We start from the raw sequence: 15,952 nt of genomic DNA on the forward strand, positions 1-15,952 counted from the left end.
ATATGTACCAATAGGTACTGAGTAATGCAGTTAAATATCATTATTTTAGTTGGGATTTGGCAGTAAACTGGTTAAATTCTAACTTCACTTACTTGGTGTGGATGTAAATATAAATGTGCATTAGGGAAAAACACATGCTTTTGATTTTTCTTTGAAGTGTCTCAAGTATGTAATTTTTGATATCTATTGAATCAATACAATCAGTTTAAATTTTACATTTCATAGTGAAGTGACAGAATATAGTGTATAGAATAAAGACCATGAGCTTTGGAGTCAGCCTACTTGAATTCAAGATCTCTTGGCATTTTCTAGCTGTATGACCTTACAGAAGTTATATAATCTTTCCAAGCTTTTGTTGTTTTATTTATAAGTTGAGGATAATAGTAATATTTGCCTTCTCCTTGTTGTGAGGACTAAATGAGATGATATATGTTTATGGATTAACAAAATTCTTGATATAGAATTTAAATGATTATTATTATAGCAATACTGAGTGTGAGATCATCTGGACGTTTTTGACAATATTTTAATTTTAGGACTATAACATAAAGCTCAATTTGAGAAAAAATTTGGTAGTTATATTTGTATTGGGAAAATATATTAAATAGTTTTGTTTATTCACTAGATGAGTCAGCACACATCACCTTTCAGGGAATTCTCAGCAGAGATTATGTTTAGTCTACAGCTGTCATGGAAAATTGATGGTGGATTGGTTTGGGATTACTCATTATTTGTTAGAATTATTACCTTTATTTTTAGCCATTCCTTTCCTGAACTTTATATACTCTATAGCCCTTCTGGGTTGGGCGAAGAAATGGTTAGGCTTTATAAAGTCTGATATATTGTTCTAAAGTCAACTTAACTTCCACCTTACTTTTTCCCTCCAACTTTTTTTTTTTTTTTTTTACAGTTTCAAACACATAATAAAGTTTGAAAGAGTTAGTACTGCAAATATACGTACTGTGCTTATCCTTCACCTGGACTCATTAGTTAATACCGTGCCTCATTTGGGCTCACGCTTGCTGTTACACAAGTGTCTCTGTATTTAAATATACCCATATACTTTTTTTTTCCTACTGAACTATTTGAAAGTAAGGTGGAGACATAGTGGCACTTCACCCCATAGTACTTAATCATGCATATTCTTATTTTGGGGAACAGATTTTCTCCCACTCCGTAGGCTCTTTTTTCACATTATTGATTGTTTCCTTTGCTGAGAAAAAAACTTTTTAGTTTGAATTTATCCTATTTATTGATTCTTGCTTTTATTTCTTGTGCTATGGGAGTCTTGTTAAGGAAGTCTGGTCCTAAGCCAATGTGATGGAGATCTGGGCCTACTTTTTCTTCTATTTGGTGGAGGGTCTCAGTTTAATTCCTAGATCCTTGATCCATTTTGAGTTGAGTGTGAGAGGGGTTTAATTTCATTTTACTGCATATGGATTTCCAGTTTTGCCAGCACCATTTGTTGAAGAGGCTATCTTTTCTTCCATTGTAAGTTTTTGGCCCCTTTGTCTATTATGAGGTTACTGTACTTATGTGGGTATGTCTCTGTGTCTTCTATCCTGTACCATTGGTCTACCTGTCTGTTTTGGTGCCAGTATCATGCTGTTTTTGTTACTGTTGCTCTATAGTAGAGTTTAAGGTCTGGTATAGTGCTACCTCCTGCTTCACTCTTCCTGCTCAGATTGCTTTGGCTACCCTGGGTCTTTTGTTCTTCCACATGAATTTCATGATTGCTTTTTCTGTTTCTATGAGAAATGTCATAGGGATTTTAACTGGAATTGTGTTAAATCTGTATAGTGCCTTTGGAAGTATGGCCATTTTGATAATATTAATTCTACCATCATGTATATTCTAAGAACTGGGGTATTCTCCTACATCACTAACTCCTTTAGCATACTCAAATAACTTAACTTTCATATGAATATCTTACATACAGTACATATTAAGAATTAGATTTTTCCAAATATCCCAATAATGTGTTTAAAATATACTGAATTCAGTTGGGGATCATGAATTACCTTTCACTGTCATGTCTGTGTTTGGAGCATTCTCCACCTTCTCCCTCCCTACTCCCTTCATTCTCTCCTTCCTTCCTTCTTTTCTTACCTTTAAAGACATTGTCATTGGTCAGGCACAGCCACACATGCCTGTAGTCCCAACTACTTGAGAGGTTGAGGCAGGAGGGTCACAAGTTTGAGACCAGCTTGAGCAAATAAGCTGCACCCTTTCTCAAAATATATAATTTTTAAAAGGGTTGTGGACATAGGTCAGTGATAGAGTGGTCCTGGATTAAATCCCCAATACCACCACCACATTCTCATTTTTTAAGAGTCCAGACCAACTGTTTTGTAGACTGCTTCACAAAATTGATGTTTGTTTCTTCACAGTTAATTTCAGGTTAAATAGTTTTTTCTATTCCTATCTAGGTAATGTTATGAACTTTCCATTTCATCATGACATTGGGAATAATATAATGACAGTTTGTTCCATCGTTGATGATGTTAAGGTCCATTAGTTAGTTTAGCCTGATTTTCTATATTCTAAGTATCATTTCCATTTTGTTTTTAATAATTAATCCATGGGGAATGATATTTTGAGATCATGTGAGTATTGTTTTCCAGAGGATTTTTTTTCCTACCCAGTGGTTTTAGCCAGTGATAATTCTTGCTTCTTGCTTGGATTAATCATTGCATTGGTAGTTGCCAAATAGTGAGTTCCCAAATTTGGTCAATTGCAATCCCTTCAAACTGGTTTCTGTGGCTTTTGGATGTGTCCCCATTTATCCGTAGGCATTTTTTTTCTTCTTTTTTTTTACTCTTTTGTACAATATAATATTCCAGGCTCTCCTGTTCCATTCCCTACTTGAGATCTGGAATCATCCATTTTGATGGAGTCCTGGTTCATTTTAGTGCAAACAGATGCTTAGATTCCAAGATCTGGGCATTGAATATGCTCATTGCTACTGGATATCATTACTTCTCAACCCTTTAAATGAACAGACACACAAAAATTCACTAATTCTCCCTCCCCTAATTCATATTGCTGTCTTCTGTTTCTCACAGGAAGAATTTGGATTATCAGTATCATCAATGTATTTAATCATTTAGTTTATCTTGTAATCACATAAAATAGTTTTGTAATTACTAGATCATTACTGCCTTCAACAACAAATGCACCAAGTAAAGATTTCTTTGCCTTAATAAAATTTTGTCCTGGTAATATATTACTCTAAAGGTATATACAGTAGGTACTCAAAATTAATTATTTATTCTGTGTGATTATGTTATCAATTTAAAATATAGTTAGGTTTTTACTAAACTACTCTTTAACAAGCTTTGTAAAATCAGTTGTTCATAAAGATACTAAAGTAAACATAACAATTTAAAACTTTATCATATAGTTACAGGGAACTCTAGAACAGTTATATCATCTGAAGAATGTGCAGCTTTAACCTTCATAAGAATTTCAATTTGTGGCTCCATTTTCCAACTGATATATTATTTAAAATTAGAAATGACAAGTGACATCAAACGAATCGATTTGTAAGCCCAAACAATTGTGTTTGTGAACACTTTAAACAATGGACTTCTATTGACTATGATACAATTCAGCACTAATCTTTAACAATAACATAATTGTTGAGAATACTTTAACTTATTCCTAACTAATATGTCTAGTGTTTTCCCATATTTATTTTCAGAATAGAAAGATTTGTTATTTGTATGTCCTTGTTCCTTGTATTTGGAGAAAGCCATTTGTGATTGCTTTACCCTATGATATTACCCTGTGATTTATGTGTGACTATTCTCATTGGAAGGGGGAATTATTTTTCTTTTGTAATACTTTATATCTCTATTGTGAGATATAACCACATTCAGCTGTATTATGGTACTTATAAATATCTTGCTTATTAGAATGTCAGGTTAATGAGGGCAGGAACTAAGTTTTATCTCCCTTAGTGATCACTTTATCTCCCTTAGTACCTTGCAGAAGTAGCTACTCAAATATTTGATGAAAAAATGTGATATTTTATGTTTAAATGTCATGTAGTGTTATTAGCCTCAACAATAGGGATGTGCCTTTGTCTTGGCAAGAGTAACTAATGGAGTGGATTTGGGAAAGATCTTAATCATATTTACTTGTTACCAAATTGTAAGTCACAATCTGCATCTCTACATTTCTAACCCCTTTATGATACCCTGACTGAATCCTTATTATCACTCTTTTATAGTCTTCTGATGAACTGAAGGAAGTGGGGGTATTTGATGTGGAAAAGAAAAGACTAGGGAGGAGGGGTAAGGGGAGTAGTTTTAAAATATCAGCTGGGCTGTCAAATGGAATAAGGATTAATTTCCAAGGATACAAGCAGACTTCTTGGTGGAAAATATAGGTAGAATTTTGGTTCCATGTAACATTTTTCTAGCAAGTGTAATTGTTTAAAATTAGTAGGTATCAGGTAGTTAATGTGAATACTCTAGAAAAGTTCTGTTAGTAGAGAATAAACAGTTTAACATTATCAGGCTTTTACACTTAAAACTGCATATTCAGTTTAGTACAGTACTCATTAGGTACTGAGCTCCTTCTAGATGTGTTTAGTCAGAGGCTGAGAGAGTGCAGTTGGTGAGGATGTTGCAAAGGTCTCATTACTATGTGTTAACCATGGGTAGTGATTAGTGAATCTGAACCAGAGAACAGATCAGATTTCTTGGGATGAGAGTGATACTTTTTTCAATCTTTTTAATTTACACATTTTTCTTCCACTCCTCCCCTCCATCCAAGCTCTGGTAGATTGAAGTGTATTGTATGGGACTGATGGTCAAGGACTACTGTTAATACTTAAATAGTTATTAGATGCTTTGTAAGTTCACTTTCAGTTCAGAAATTCTACATCCTTCATCTGTTAATTGTATTTTGTTGATTAAGTTGTTTGACTTCCTGTGTTACTGCTTATCTATAGACTGCATATTTAACAGCTTGAAAAGTTGTGTTTTAAAGTGTGGAGGCTCCAAACATTCATAGATACCTCAGACTCATCAGAGGTTATTAAGGTCCTGACATAATTAGTATATATTTATCAAGTGATAGTAAATACTATGTTCTTTGTAGAGATAAGATTAAAGCTTAAGACAAGATTGTCTTTGGACAGTCTAGGTATTATTAATAATTCTTACTGCCATCTTCAAATAAATGATTGAGGTCATTTCAACTCCTTATATCCCATTTAGGTTGATTACAGTGATGACTTTGCACAGCCTGTGAACATGGAATATGCAATACTGCACAGGTCCAGGTTGTTGGCTGCAAGTCAGGTGTGAGGGTAAGTGTGTGTCTGCTCAACACTTAGTTTCTTTTCTCTGTATTTTACCTTTAATATTTAAGAGAGGGCTGGGGTTGTGGCTCAGTGGTAACGTGCTTGCTAGCATGAGTGAGGCCCTGGTTTTGATCCTTAGCACCACATAAAAATAAAAAAATAAAGGTATTATGTCCACTTACAACTAAAAAATATTTTAAAAAATGATTTAAGAGAACACTTAAATTCTATGTTTTGTTTAGATCATCTTTATAAAGTAACTGTGCATTGGTATAATGTTTTTAACTGGTGGATGTGATCCTGAGATGCCCTAAGAATAAGATGTATCCTTGGGACTATCTTATTAGTCTCTTTGCTATCAGTCCTTTGTCCTTTTTTATAAAACCTTTTTTTGAACTTGCATGTTTTGCCTTTGTTGTGTTGCTGTTCTTTTTCTGAATCTTTTGTCTTCATTTCTTCCTGTCCTCTATGTTGCCTATTAGCTCTAAAAAGAGACAGTCTGCACAATTATTACCGTTGCTTTCCCTTTCTCATATCTGTATCCCTCCTCTGCTGCTTTTTTTTCCCCCCAAGTATGCAGGGTCTTTAGGAGTCTTTTTAGGAGGATTTACAAACTGAACATTTTTTAGAGTATGAGTTTAGTGCATGAAGATAAAAGAGGGAATAGAAGTGGGGACAATATTAATGTTTCTGTAAATAAAGAGCCGAGACAGAAGAAATTAGAGCAAAGATGATAGCTGATAAGGGATTGATTGATATTTGGTATGAAAAATAAAAGCAGGTAGAACAGGTTATAGTAGATGAAAAACTTAGAGCAGACCTCACAGTTCATTTTATTTGATGGTATAGCTAAAAGCACATCAAAAATTCAAAATCAATATCTATATTTCATCTTGCTACAGAATACCATTTGAGGAAGATGCCCAGCCTATGCAGATATTGGAAGTTTGCAGTATTATCATCCATTGCACAATGTGACCCAGATCCTTTCTATTTAATCACCCCGTAAGGTTCTACCAGGAACTGTGGCTTTAAATCCTCAGTGAATAAAATATTCTACTGGTTGCCAGATGGGAGAGGCTGATTGTCTTCATCTGCCCTGCATGGACATTGATTTGAGTACTTTTTACACTTACTAGTTTATCATTTATCAACTATCTTAGTGCATAGTTGTGGTTAAAAAGGTAACTTTGAAAATGGCACCTGGGTCTCAACTGATGATTTACACATCAAGTGTTGATACTTTGCTTTCCAAGAAGAACTCTGCTTAGTCATCATTCTGCTCTTCACATTATTAACAATCAAGAATAATTCTCACTTTGTCTTTTTTTTTTCTTTCTTTTTTTTTGGGTGGATACCAGGGATTGAACTCAGGGGCATTCAACCACTGAGCTACCTCCCCAGCCCTATTTTGTATCTTATTTAGAGACAGGATCTCGCTGAGTTTTCTTAGTGCCTCACTTTTGCTGAGGCTGACTTAGAACTCAAGATCCTCCTGTCTCAGCCTCCTGAGCCTCTGGTATTACTGGCGTGTGCCATGGCACCCAGCCCCTTAGTAATCTATGTTTACTAAGATAGTTTTCTCCTCTTTAATGTGATTATCCCATTGTTAAAAAAGGATTTGTGAGAATTTAAATAGTGAACAAAAATACAGAGATGGTAGGTGGTAAGATTTGTTGTAGTATGTATTAGTAAAGAACAGCCACTTGAAAAAAGATTTAGTAAGTCTGTAAAGTGTAAAAAGTAAACCATAAACACCTTCTAAAAAGTAATTCGGAAATTGTGGAAAATGTTATTTTGATGCTTTTCCAGACTGAGGTGCTGATGATACTACACAGAAAAAACAGAAATTTTAGCATTACATGATCATGGGGACAGTCAAACCATGTATTTTGGATACTAGAGGGATTGGAATATACTGGATAATGGCAAAATCAGCTTTACCATATACTTTCTATAGTCTCACTAGGTTGCCCAGCCTGGTCTTGAACTCCTGGCCCTAGTCTCTAGAATAATTGGAACTACAGGTGTGTGCCACTGTGCCTGACTTTAGACAAATGAATATTCATTTACTTTAAAATTTTTTAAAAGCTAGAAAAGTTTTTGGAAAGGGATTTGTGGGTGAAGATTTTTGCAGTTGTGACTGTTATGTTGAACTGCATTGTGATAGCCTCATTTGTAGGGTTTTATTTATTTATTTTTTTGCTTATTTGCAGTTAAAATATAAATATTTGTTTTGCTTTTCCTTGGCTTATCTCATACAAATATATAGAAAATATTTTAATAGACTGAATTCCTTTTCCTTTTTCCAAATCTTGCCATGTATATTTTAATGTGAATCAAAAATTGTGAGTTAACAAATGATATCTTCTAAGTAATTTTAGTTAGCTAACATTGCCCTGGGGAATTAAATAAGGAAGTTAAGTTTCCACTTGACTAAATAGCTAAACCTGATGTCTTTGAGAACTACAGAAATAGAATTGTGTTAAAAGAAAAAAAAAATAAATAAATAAAAGTCTTCAAATCGTTTTTATTCATTAATTTATGAACTGTTTAGAAATTTTGTAATAGAATGCCTTAACTATAAAACTTTTAGCTGAGCAATTTAGGTTATATTGTTAAAAGAGTTTAACATAACCTGGGTACATTTATAATTTTGGGTATTAATTTTTCATTTGAGCAATTTTTTATTTAATAGTTTTGTTATTTAAAAGAGACTCAGTGTAAACATTTAAATAATAAAGAGAACAACAAGAAGTCAAAATAGAGGTTTTATTTCATAGCAATTTCCACTTTGGACTTTATGGACATTTGGTACATTAGTGACTTTAACACTTTAAATATGTAATGAGTATCAAATTTTTTTCCTTTTTGATGGATTGTAACTCAATCTTGTTCATGCTTTTTAAAATTCATTTACAGAAGTTTTCATTTTTATGTAACTACATTTTCTTTTCTGATTTCTGGTTTTGTATACCATGCTTACAACTGCTTTTGCTTTTCCAAGATTATTTAAACATTTTTAATCTGTTATTTCCTTAGAGTATGTACACATATTCTCTGTGTTTGAATTTGTATTTAAATCTTTAATTTATTTAGAATTCATAATGTGTGAGGTGGTCATGGAATTTTATTTTTAAACTGGCTAGCTTATTATTCTAGTGTTGTTCATTAAATTAACCATCTTTTCTCAGTATTGTGAAATATCTTCCATGTCAGGTCTTAAATTCTCAAATATGCTTGGGTTTATTTCTGTATTCCCTATTATGTTTTATTTGGTGTCATCCTGTGCTAATAGGAATAATAAATTTAAATAGTATTAAAGTTTGATTACTATAGTTTTATAATGAGTTTTAGTATGAAGTAAGACAAATCTTCCGATTAGGCATTTTGTTTATTCCTTTATAAAGTTTCTCGGTTTGTAATACTTTCCAACATGGTTCTAGGGATCACTTTTTAAAATAATCTCCAGTTGCTCAGAAGTAGAGTTTTAGAAATTGTCATTTAAATTTTTGTTATAGAAATAAAATGGGCTTCAATCTTTAGGAAATAATGGAATTCGATATTAGTCATATGAAAAGTAACTATACTGAATTTTTAAAAAAATATTTTAGTTGTAGGTGGACATAAAAATAAAGGTATTATGGGATTGAACCCAGGGCTTCGAGCATACTAGGTGAGCAAGATACCACTAAACCACAACCCCAGCCCCCAAATTATTAAAATAGTGACAGGCTATCTTTAGTTTGACCCAGTGCTGATAATTTTGTTATCCTTAATTATTCTATATAACAATGACAATAAAAATATTCTTATGGAATACTTTTATTCCAAAGATGTTTCAAAAACATTTCAAATGTTTCACATTTGGGGATAAAGTTATTCTGAGTAATTAAGTAGCTAGTGTTTCAACTAAAAATAACAATAAAAGAACAGTTCAGCTGTTTATTCCACTCTAAATTCATTGAGGTCAGGACACTTGTCTCATTAATTCATGTATCATAGCATCTTACTTTGCTTATTTATTTAGGAGTCATTCTGTAAATGCAGGCTTTCTCTATGCAAAATGCCTAATTACTCATCATCTTCATTTCCCCCAACCCCTTTAGTGCATCTTGACTTCTTTTTTTTTTTTTTCTTTTTCTTTTTAATATTTGGATGGGGGAGTCTGCATCCCAGTAATATCTCACAAAGCTAAGCCTAGGCTCTATGAGTAGCAGATAACACTAGAATCACAGTAAGCAAGTAAATACCAGGGATTGACTTTATTCTATATGTGAAAGGGAATCAGTGAAAGAGACAAGCTTCAGGGAGATTGCATAGTAGAGGGTCAACAATAAAATGAGGAGGTCATTTAGACATAAATGACTAAGAAATAATGAAGTCTTTAAGGAGTGGTAGAGAAAATGAAAAGGAGGAAACAGATTTTACAGACATTGTATAGTTTAAAAAATAAAAACAGGACTTGGATGTGAAAAGGATATAAAGGGTAAGAGAATGCAGGGAATGTGAGATGAATCCCCACTTGAGTTTGTTGGGAAGTTGATGCTAATTACAGAAACAATGTGAGATGAAGGGCAGGTTTTAAAAGAAAGCTTATGAATTTACTTACTTATTTTGATGTGTTCAACTTGATGCATTCCTGAGACATATGAATGTAAAATCCAACTGAGAAGTGAACATTAGGTCTGTAGTCAAAGAACTCAAAGGAACGATTGATAACTGCCAAAGAAATATGAGTGGAAATACTGATGGAAAAGGAAAGCAAAGAGTGTTAGAACTATTGGACAGTCTTTAGGAACTGTCTCTTTGGGTTCTGCCTAAAACTGTGTTTAGTAGTAGATGTAAGTAAATCTAATGCATTTAGAAATGGAGAATAGAAGTTAGTGGAGGAGCCTAACAAGAATTGTCAGATGGGGAGATTATGGCGGCCAAGCTAGAGAATTTACAAGGGAGTTGTGAGTATTGCAGCTACAGTGGATTTAGGGGTGGGCTCACTGGTTTTCAATGGCACCATTCTGTGTCACTGCAGCACTGTTGATGAAATACAATATCCTTACACTTGAGACTTTGCTTAGTGTGCTATATATTTGTAGTAGGAGAGAAGACACTGATAAACTATTTGTTTAGGAAGCCAGAATCATGCATCCTGACTTCTTTACTCTGCTAAGGACTGTCCAGAGTATTACTGGTTTCTGGTGCTAGACATTGTTGGAGCCAGAGTCTTTCCTGTGGCCTACTTTCTTTCTGACTTAGGAAAAAAAATACATGTGTGCACATTTTCTTACTTAAAATATTTGGATTTAGAGGATTCAAGGTTGGTGACTTTAAAAACATAATCTTTTTTAAATTCTAAAAGTAATACATTTTCTTTACATAAGATTTGGAAAATGTGGAAATTATGATATAAAAATAACCACACAGAGAAACTATTAACATTTTGGCGAACTTCTTTTGAACGCACCATCCACCCCACCTCTGCCTGTGTGGTCTGATAGTGTTTCTCCACTTTGACAAACTCTTGGGAGACATTTTTAAAGGATATGTAATCCATCATGTGGATGCGCTTTATATAATTCACATATTTTATAAACTCTCTTCTCTTTGCTTTTCTGGATTTTGCTAAATATGTGGGCAGTTTTCTTGAGGGAAATTTTCCTTTATTTTATTTGTAAGTTAAAAACCATGCTAATTCTGGTGAGAGTGCTACTAGTAATATACCTATATTTCATTAATTTATCAGTTCACTGGTTCATTTAATAAATATTTTTGAGAACCAGTTCTATACCAGGCAGAATTTAAGGACACTTAAAAAATTTATTGTCTAGTGTATAAATAAATAAGTAATTATAGTACTGTGTGATGAGTGCTGTGATAGAGTAGGACAGATGACCCTGTGAGAGCTAAGAGGAGGGCATCTGTCTTAGTTTTAGGTTTGGGGAAGGTAGTCAGGGAAATCTTCACCAATCTTACCAGAGGAGGTGAAACTTAAGCTGGGTCTTATGAACTCGTGACAGTAAGGTAATCAAACAGTGAGGGTGAGCAGTAAGGTATTCAGGGTAGAAGGAACAGCACTTGCAGAGACATGAAACAGCATATCAAAGTTCAAGAAGCTTAATTTAAAAAAAATGGCTTCAGCATATGGTACATGTGAGGGATTGGTAAGAGAGGAATCCAAGCTAAGTGGATGTGGATAGAGTTACTTCATGAAGAGCCTTAAATACCAGGAACATGCTAAGTGCTGGGATTGTAAACATGAACAAGGCAAAGCCTTGAGGAATGTATTTATAGCTCTAATTCTTGTTTATACATCAGCAGTTGGCAGATTAATATTTTCAGCTTAGACATTTCCTTTGAGCCCCAAATCTACATAACCAACTGCTTAGTTAACATCTCTAGAATATATCTAGAACGTCAGCTGCATGAGAGCAGGTATTTCATTGCCTTTGTTCTCTGCTGTATCTGCAGTGCCTAGAACAATGTCTGGTTAAATTTGTTGGCTAAGTAAATGAATGGCTTTCTATTTGTATCTTTCAGAGATATCTCAAATTCCGCATATTTCAAATCAAATTCATGATCTTTTCCCTGCCCCTCTCTTAATGTTCTCTATTTCAGTGACAGGCACCATATGCCTGAGTGTATCTTTGACGTGTTCTTTACCTTCCCCATCCATTATTATCAAGAAGATTTACTGAATTTTTGATGTATTTCTTCATGTATCCACTTGTGTCCCCCTTTACTGCTACTGAAACAGAGCCCCTGAGCTTCCTCACACTAAGAATGAAAATAGACGCTACTGATATATTTTCTGGCTGATAAGCACAGCCTGACTAAACCTATATAAACATGTATATCATCTGATTTTCATTTCTATAAATTATAACCGTTTTTGTGGGACTTATGGAGAAGCAGTACAGCTGCTGTTTCCCAAACTGCATCCTTTTCCATTTCCCATTGTTTGCTTATTTCTCATGTGGACCAGTGGCAGAGTCCATCCAGCTGGGTTCCAGGCAGGCTTCAGGCTGGGCTGAAGATATCCTGCTGGCGAAGCTTCTGTCATCTCTAAATATTCTCCATGCTGCTATTAGATTAAAACAAACACAAAACAATTCTGATATTTGTGTTTGAAACCGCTTTCCTAGGATAAAGAACAAAATTCTTAACCTGGTCTATAAAGCCTTGTGTGTTCCCTCCCGTTCCTGCATCTTGTGCCACTTTTTTGGAGTTTCTGTATTATAAGCACATTTGTTTTTAAATTCTTCATGTTTTCTCCTGTCTTAGAACTACAATTTATGATTAGTAGCTTTTAATGCATATTATAAAATAGAATACCTATAATTAGAAAAACTGATGTATCAGTATTTTTCTTAACTTTTAAAAAATGTTTTTGTCGATGGACCTTTATTTTTATTTGTTTATATGTGGTACTGAGAATCAAACCCAGTGCCTCACACATGCTAGGCAAGCACTCTACCACTGAGCCACAACCCCAGCCCCATGTATCAGTATTTTTGAGTAGCTAGCCCTAAAAAAGTAATGTTCTGTGCAACATTCATTTCTTGAAAAGTAAACTGTGAATTACTGTAAATAAGACAAGCATTTTCAGTTATAATTTGTTCTTTATTCAGTTTGTATCTCACATCTCAATTTTCCTCCTGGTCATAGTTATGAAACACACACTTATGAACTATATTTATTCTTATTTTAAAGTATGAAAACATTTTCTTTTGTAAATTTAAGCCATTCTGTTTTTTTAAAATGCTTTAATATTGAGATAGGAAGAAATTAAATGTCATAATTTAAAAAAACAAAACAATTAAACTTTATATGAAAGTAGCAATGTTAGTGGAAGTCTCCTTTCTAAAGATAGTCAACATTTTTAAAATAAGATTTCAAATCACCTTCTCTAATTATAAATAAAATAAATCTCAGGTGTTCTTATAAGCATAAAAGCTGAGCTGTGTTACCAAGGTAATTTTTATTGTATTCAGTGTGTGTGTTTGGTTTTGTGTGATAATTTTATTGTACATATTTGGTATTGAATGTTTTATATAGTTAAAATATTTATGGAGTATGTGCTATAAGATTTTTGTTTATAAATGAGAATTTGATCTTCAGTTTTTGTCTGTAAAATGAGAAATTAGTTTGCTCATTTTACTTCAGATTATATTTAATCACTTAAGTAACTTTATCCTATAATATGTACTGATTACTTATTTTTCCTTAACTTTTTTCCTTTAAGTCAGTTCTACAAAAGAATGCAATCAAGTAATGGCTTTTTCTTAGAATTTGAATATGGAGGCCACAGGAACAGATGAAGTCGACAAGCTAAAAACTAAATTTATATCAGCTTGGAACAACATGAAATATAGTAAGTATTATGACTAAAGAATTGTATAAATCCAAGAAGTATTTGAAGATAACATATCTTTTTCCTTAATTTTTGTAAGGAATGTAGATAAGAATTTCCTGAGAGCCAAATATCATGAACATTGCTTAGAAACTGAAACATACTGTGCAGTCCCTTTTTCCCCTCCCTCCCGATTTTGATGGAGTATATTGATATCCTCATGGATGTATACTTTTTTTTTTTTCTTTTTGGTATCTAGGATTGAACTCAGGGGTCCTTAATCACTGAGCCACATTCCCAGCCCTTTTTCATATTTTATTTAGAGACAGGGTCTCACTGAGTTGCTTAGGGCCTTGCTAATTTGCTGGGGTTGGCTTTGAACTCATGATCCTCCTGCCTCAACCTCCTGAAGTGCTGGGATTATAGGCACCACCGCATCCAGCGGATATATGCCGTTTTAACGTCCTATAGCAGAAAGAAATTTATTCAGGTGATAATGCCTCAATTCTTTAGATTCAGTTTCAGGCAGCCTCATTTGTGAACCAGGAAGGTAACCAAAATTGACTTCCGAACTTATAGAACAGATAGTATTAGGTTTGTACAGTGATACTGCTGAGTTTTTTCTCTAAATGTACCTACCCTGTAACCACTATTTTTTCAAACTAGTTACTCTTGGCAAACAAATACAATAAGGATAATATGTTTTTGGTACCAGGGATTGAACCCTGGGGTGCTTTACCACTGAGTCATATCTGCAGTCTTTTAAAAAAACACTTTATTTAGAGACAGTGTTTTGCTGTGTTGCTGAGGGCCTCACTGAGTTGCCCTGATTGGCTTTGAACTCATGCTTCTCCTGCCTCAGTCTCCTGAGCTGCTCATGTGGTTATTATGGAAACCCACTTCAGGTTAGAAACAAATTGGAGATGAAGAAGCCCTCAAATATGGAGAAGTACTCAGGCAGAACTAGTTTCTATAGGAAGTTCATATTTTTAAAACAGGAATGATAAAAAAAATCTAGTAAATGGTCTTAATAATACAAATACAGATGAAACATAATTGGCATTTGGCTTCTGGTCCACTAGAAGTAATCAACTAGCAATATATAGAGAGTTATAATTTGGCAATAACATGATATTGCATTTTGAAAATTTTGAACATTAATTTTTTAAAAATAAATATATATTTTGTGTACTAAAAATGTACCTTCTTAAAGGGTACAATTTTTATTTTTATTTATTTTTCGTGGTGTTGGAGATCGAAGTCAGGACCTTGCACATAGTAAATGTATTCTACCACTGAGCTGTTCCCTCAGCCTTAGTTCATGTATATTTTTTAATTAATTTTAATTAATTTTTAAAATTTATTTTTATTGTAAATAAATGTGATACATGTTGTTTCTTTTTGTACATGAAGTAAAGGCATACCATTTGTGTAATCATACATTTACATAGGGTAATGGTGTTTGATTCATTCTGTTATTTTTTCCTTCCCCCCACCCCTCCCGCCCCTCTTTTCCCTCTATACAGTTCCTCCTTCCTCCATTTTTGCCCCCTTCAACCCCTCATTATGTGTCATCATGTGCTTATCAGCGAGATCATTCGTCCTTTTTTGAGATTGGCTTATCTCACTTAGCATGAGATTCTCCAATTTCATCCATTTGCCTGCAAATGACATAATTTTATTATTCTTTATAGCTGAGTAATATTCCATTGTATATGTATACACCATAGTTTCTTTATCCATTCATCAATTGAAGGACATTTAGGTTGGTTCGACAATCTGGCTGTTGTGAATTGAGCAGCTATGAACTTGATGTGGCTGCATCTCTGTAGTATGCTGATTTGAAGTCCTTTGGGTATAGGCCAAGGAGTGGGATAGTGGGTCAAATGGTGGTTCCATTCTAAGCTTTCTGAGGAATCTCCACACTGCTTTCCAGAGTGGCTGCACTAATTTGCAACCCCACCAGCAATGTATGAGTGTACCTTTTTTCCCCACATCCTCACCAAGAATAGTTGCTTGTATTCTTGATAATTGCCATTCTAATTGGGGTGAGATAGAATCCTGGGGTAGTTTTGATTTGCATTTCTCTTATTACTAGAGATGTTGAACATTTTTTCATATATCTGTTGATTGCTTGTACATCTTCTTCTGTGAAGTGTCTGTTCATTTCCTTAGCCCATTTGTTGATTGGGTTATTTGTGTTCTTGGTGTAGAGTTTTTTGAGTTCTTTATATATTCTGGAAATTAGTGCTCTATCTGAAGTATGAGTGGCAAAGATTTTCTTCCAC

General features: G+C 33.8%; 1 protein-coding gene across 1 annotated transcript in view; it reads left to right on the forward strand.

Annotated features, from left to right (window-relative positions):
• The first annotated feature begins 4,092 nt into the window (after positions 1-4,092).
• ATG4C (autophagy related 4C cysteine peptidase) overlaps positions 4,093-15,952 on the forward strand; it is a 130,889-nt gene continuing 119,029 nt past the window's right edge. Inside the window, 3 exon segments of the mRNA XM_079127109.1 lie at positions 4,093-4,155; positions 5,229-5,320; positions 13,557-13,685. Coding sequence (XP_078983235.1) covers positions 13,610-13,685 — 76 coding nt within the window. The 5' untranslated portion in view covers positions 4,093-4,155; positions 5,229-5,320; positions 13,557-13,609.

The sequence above is a fragment of the Sciurus vulgaris genome (genome assembly GCF_902686455.1).
Source record: "Sciurus vulgaris genome assembly, chromosome: 1".
Lineage (NCBI taxonomy): Eukaryota > Metazoa > Chordata > Mammalia > Rodentia > Sciuridae > Sciurus > Sciurus vulgaris.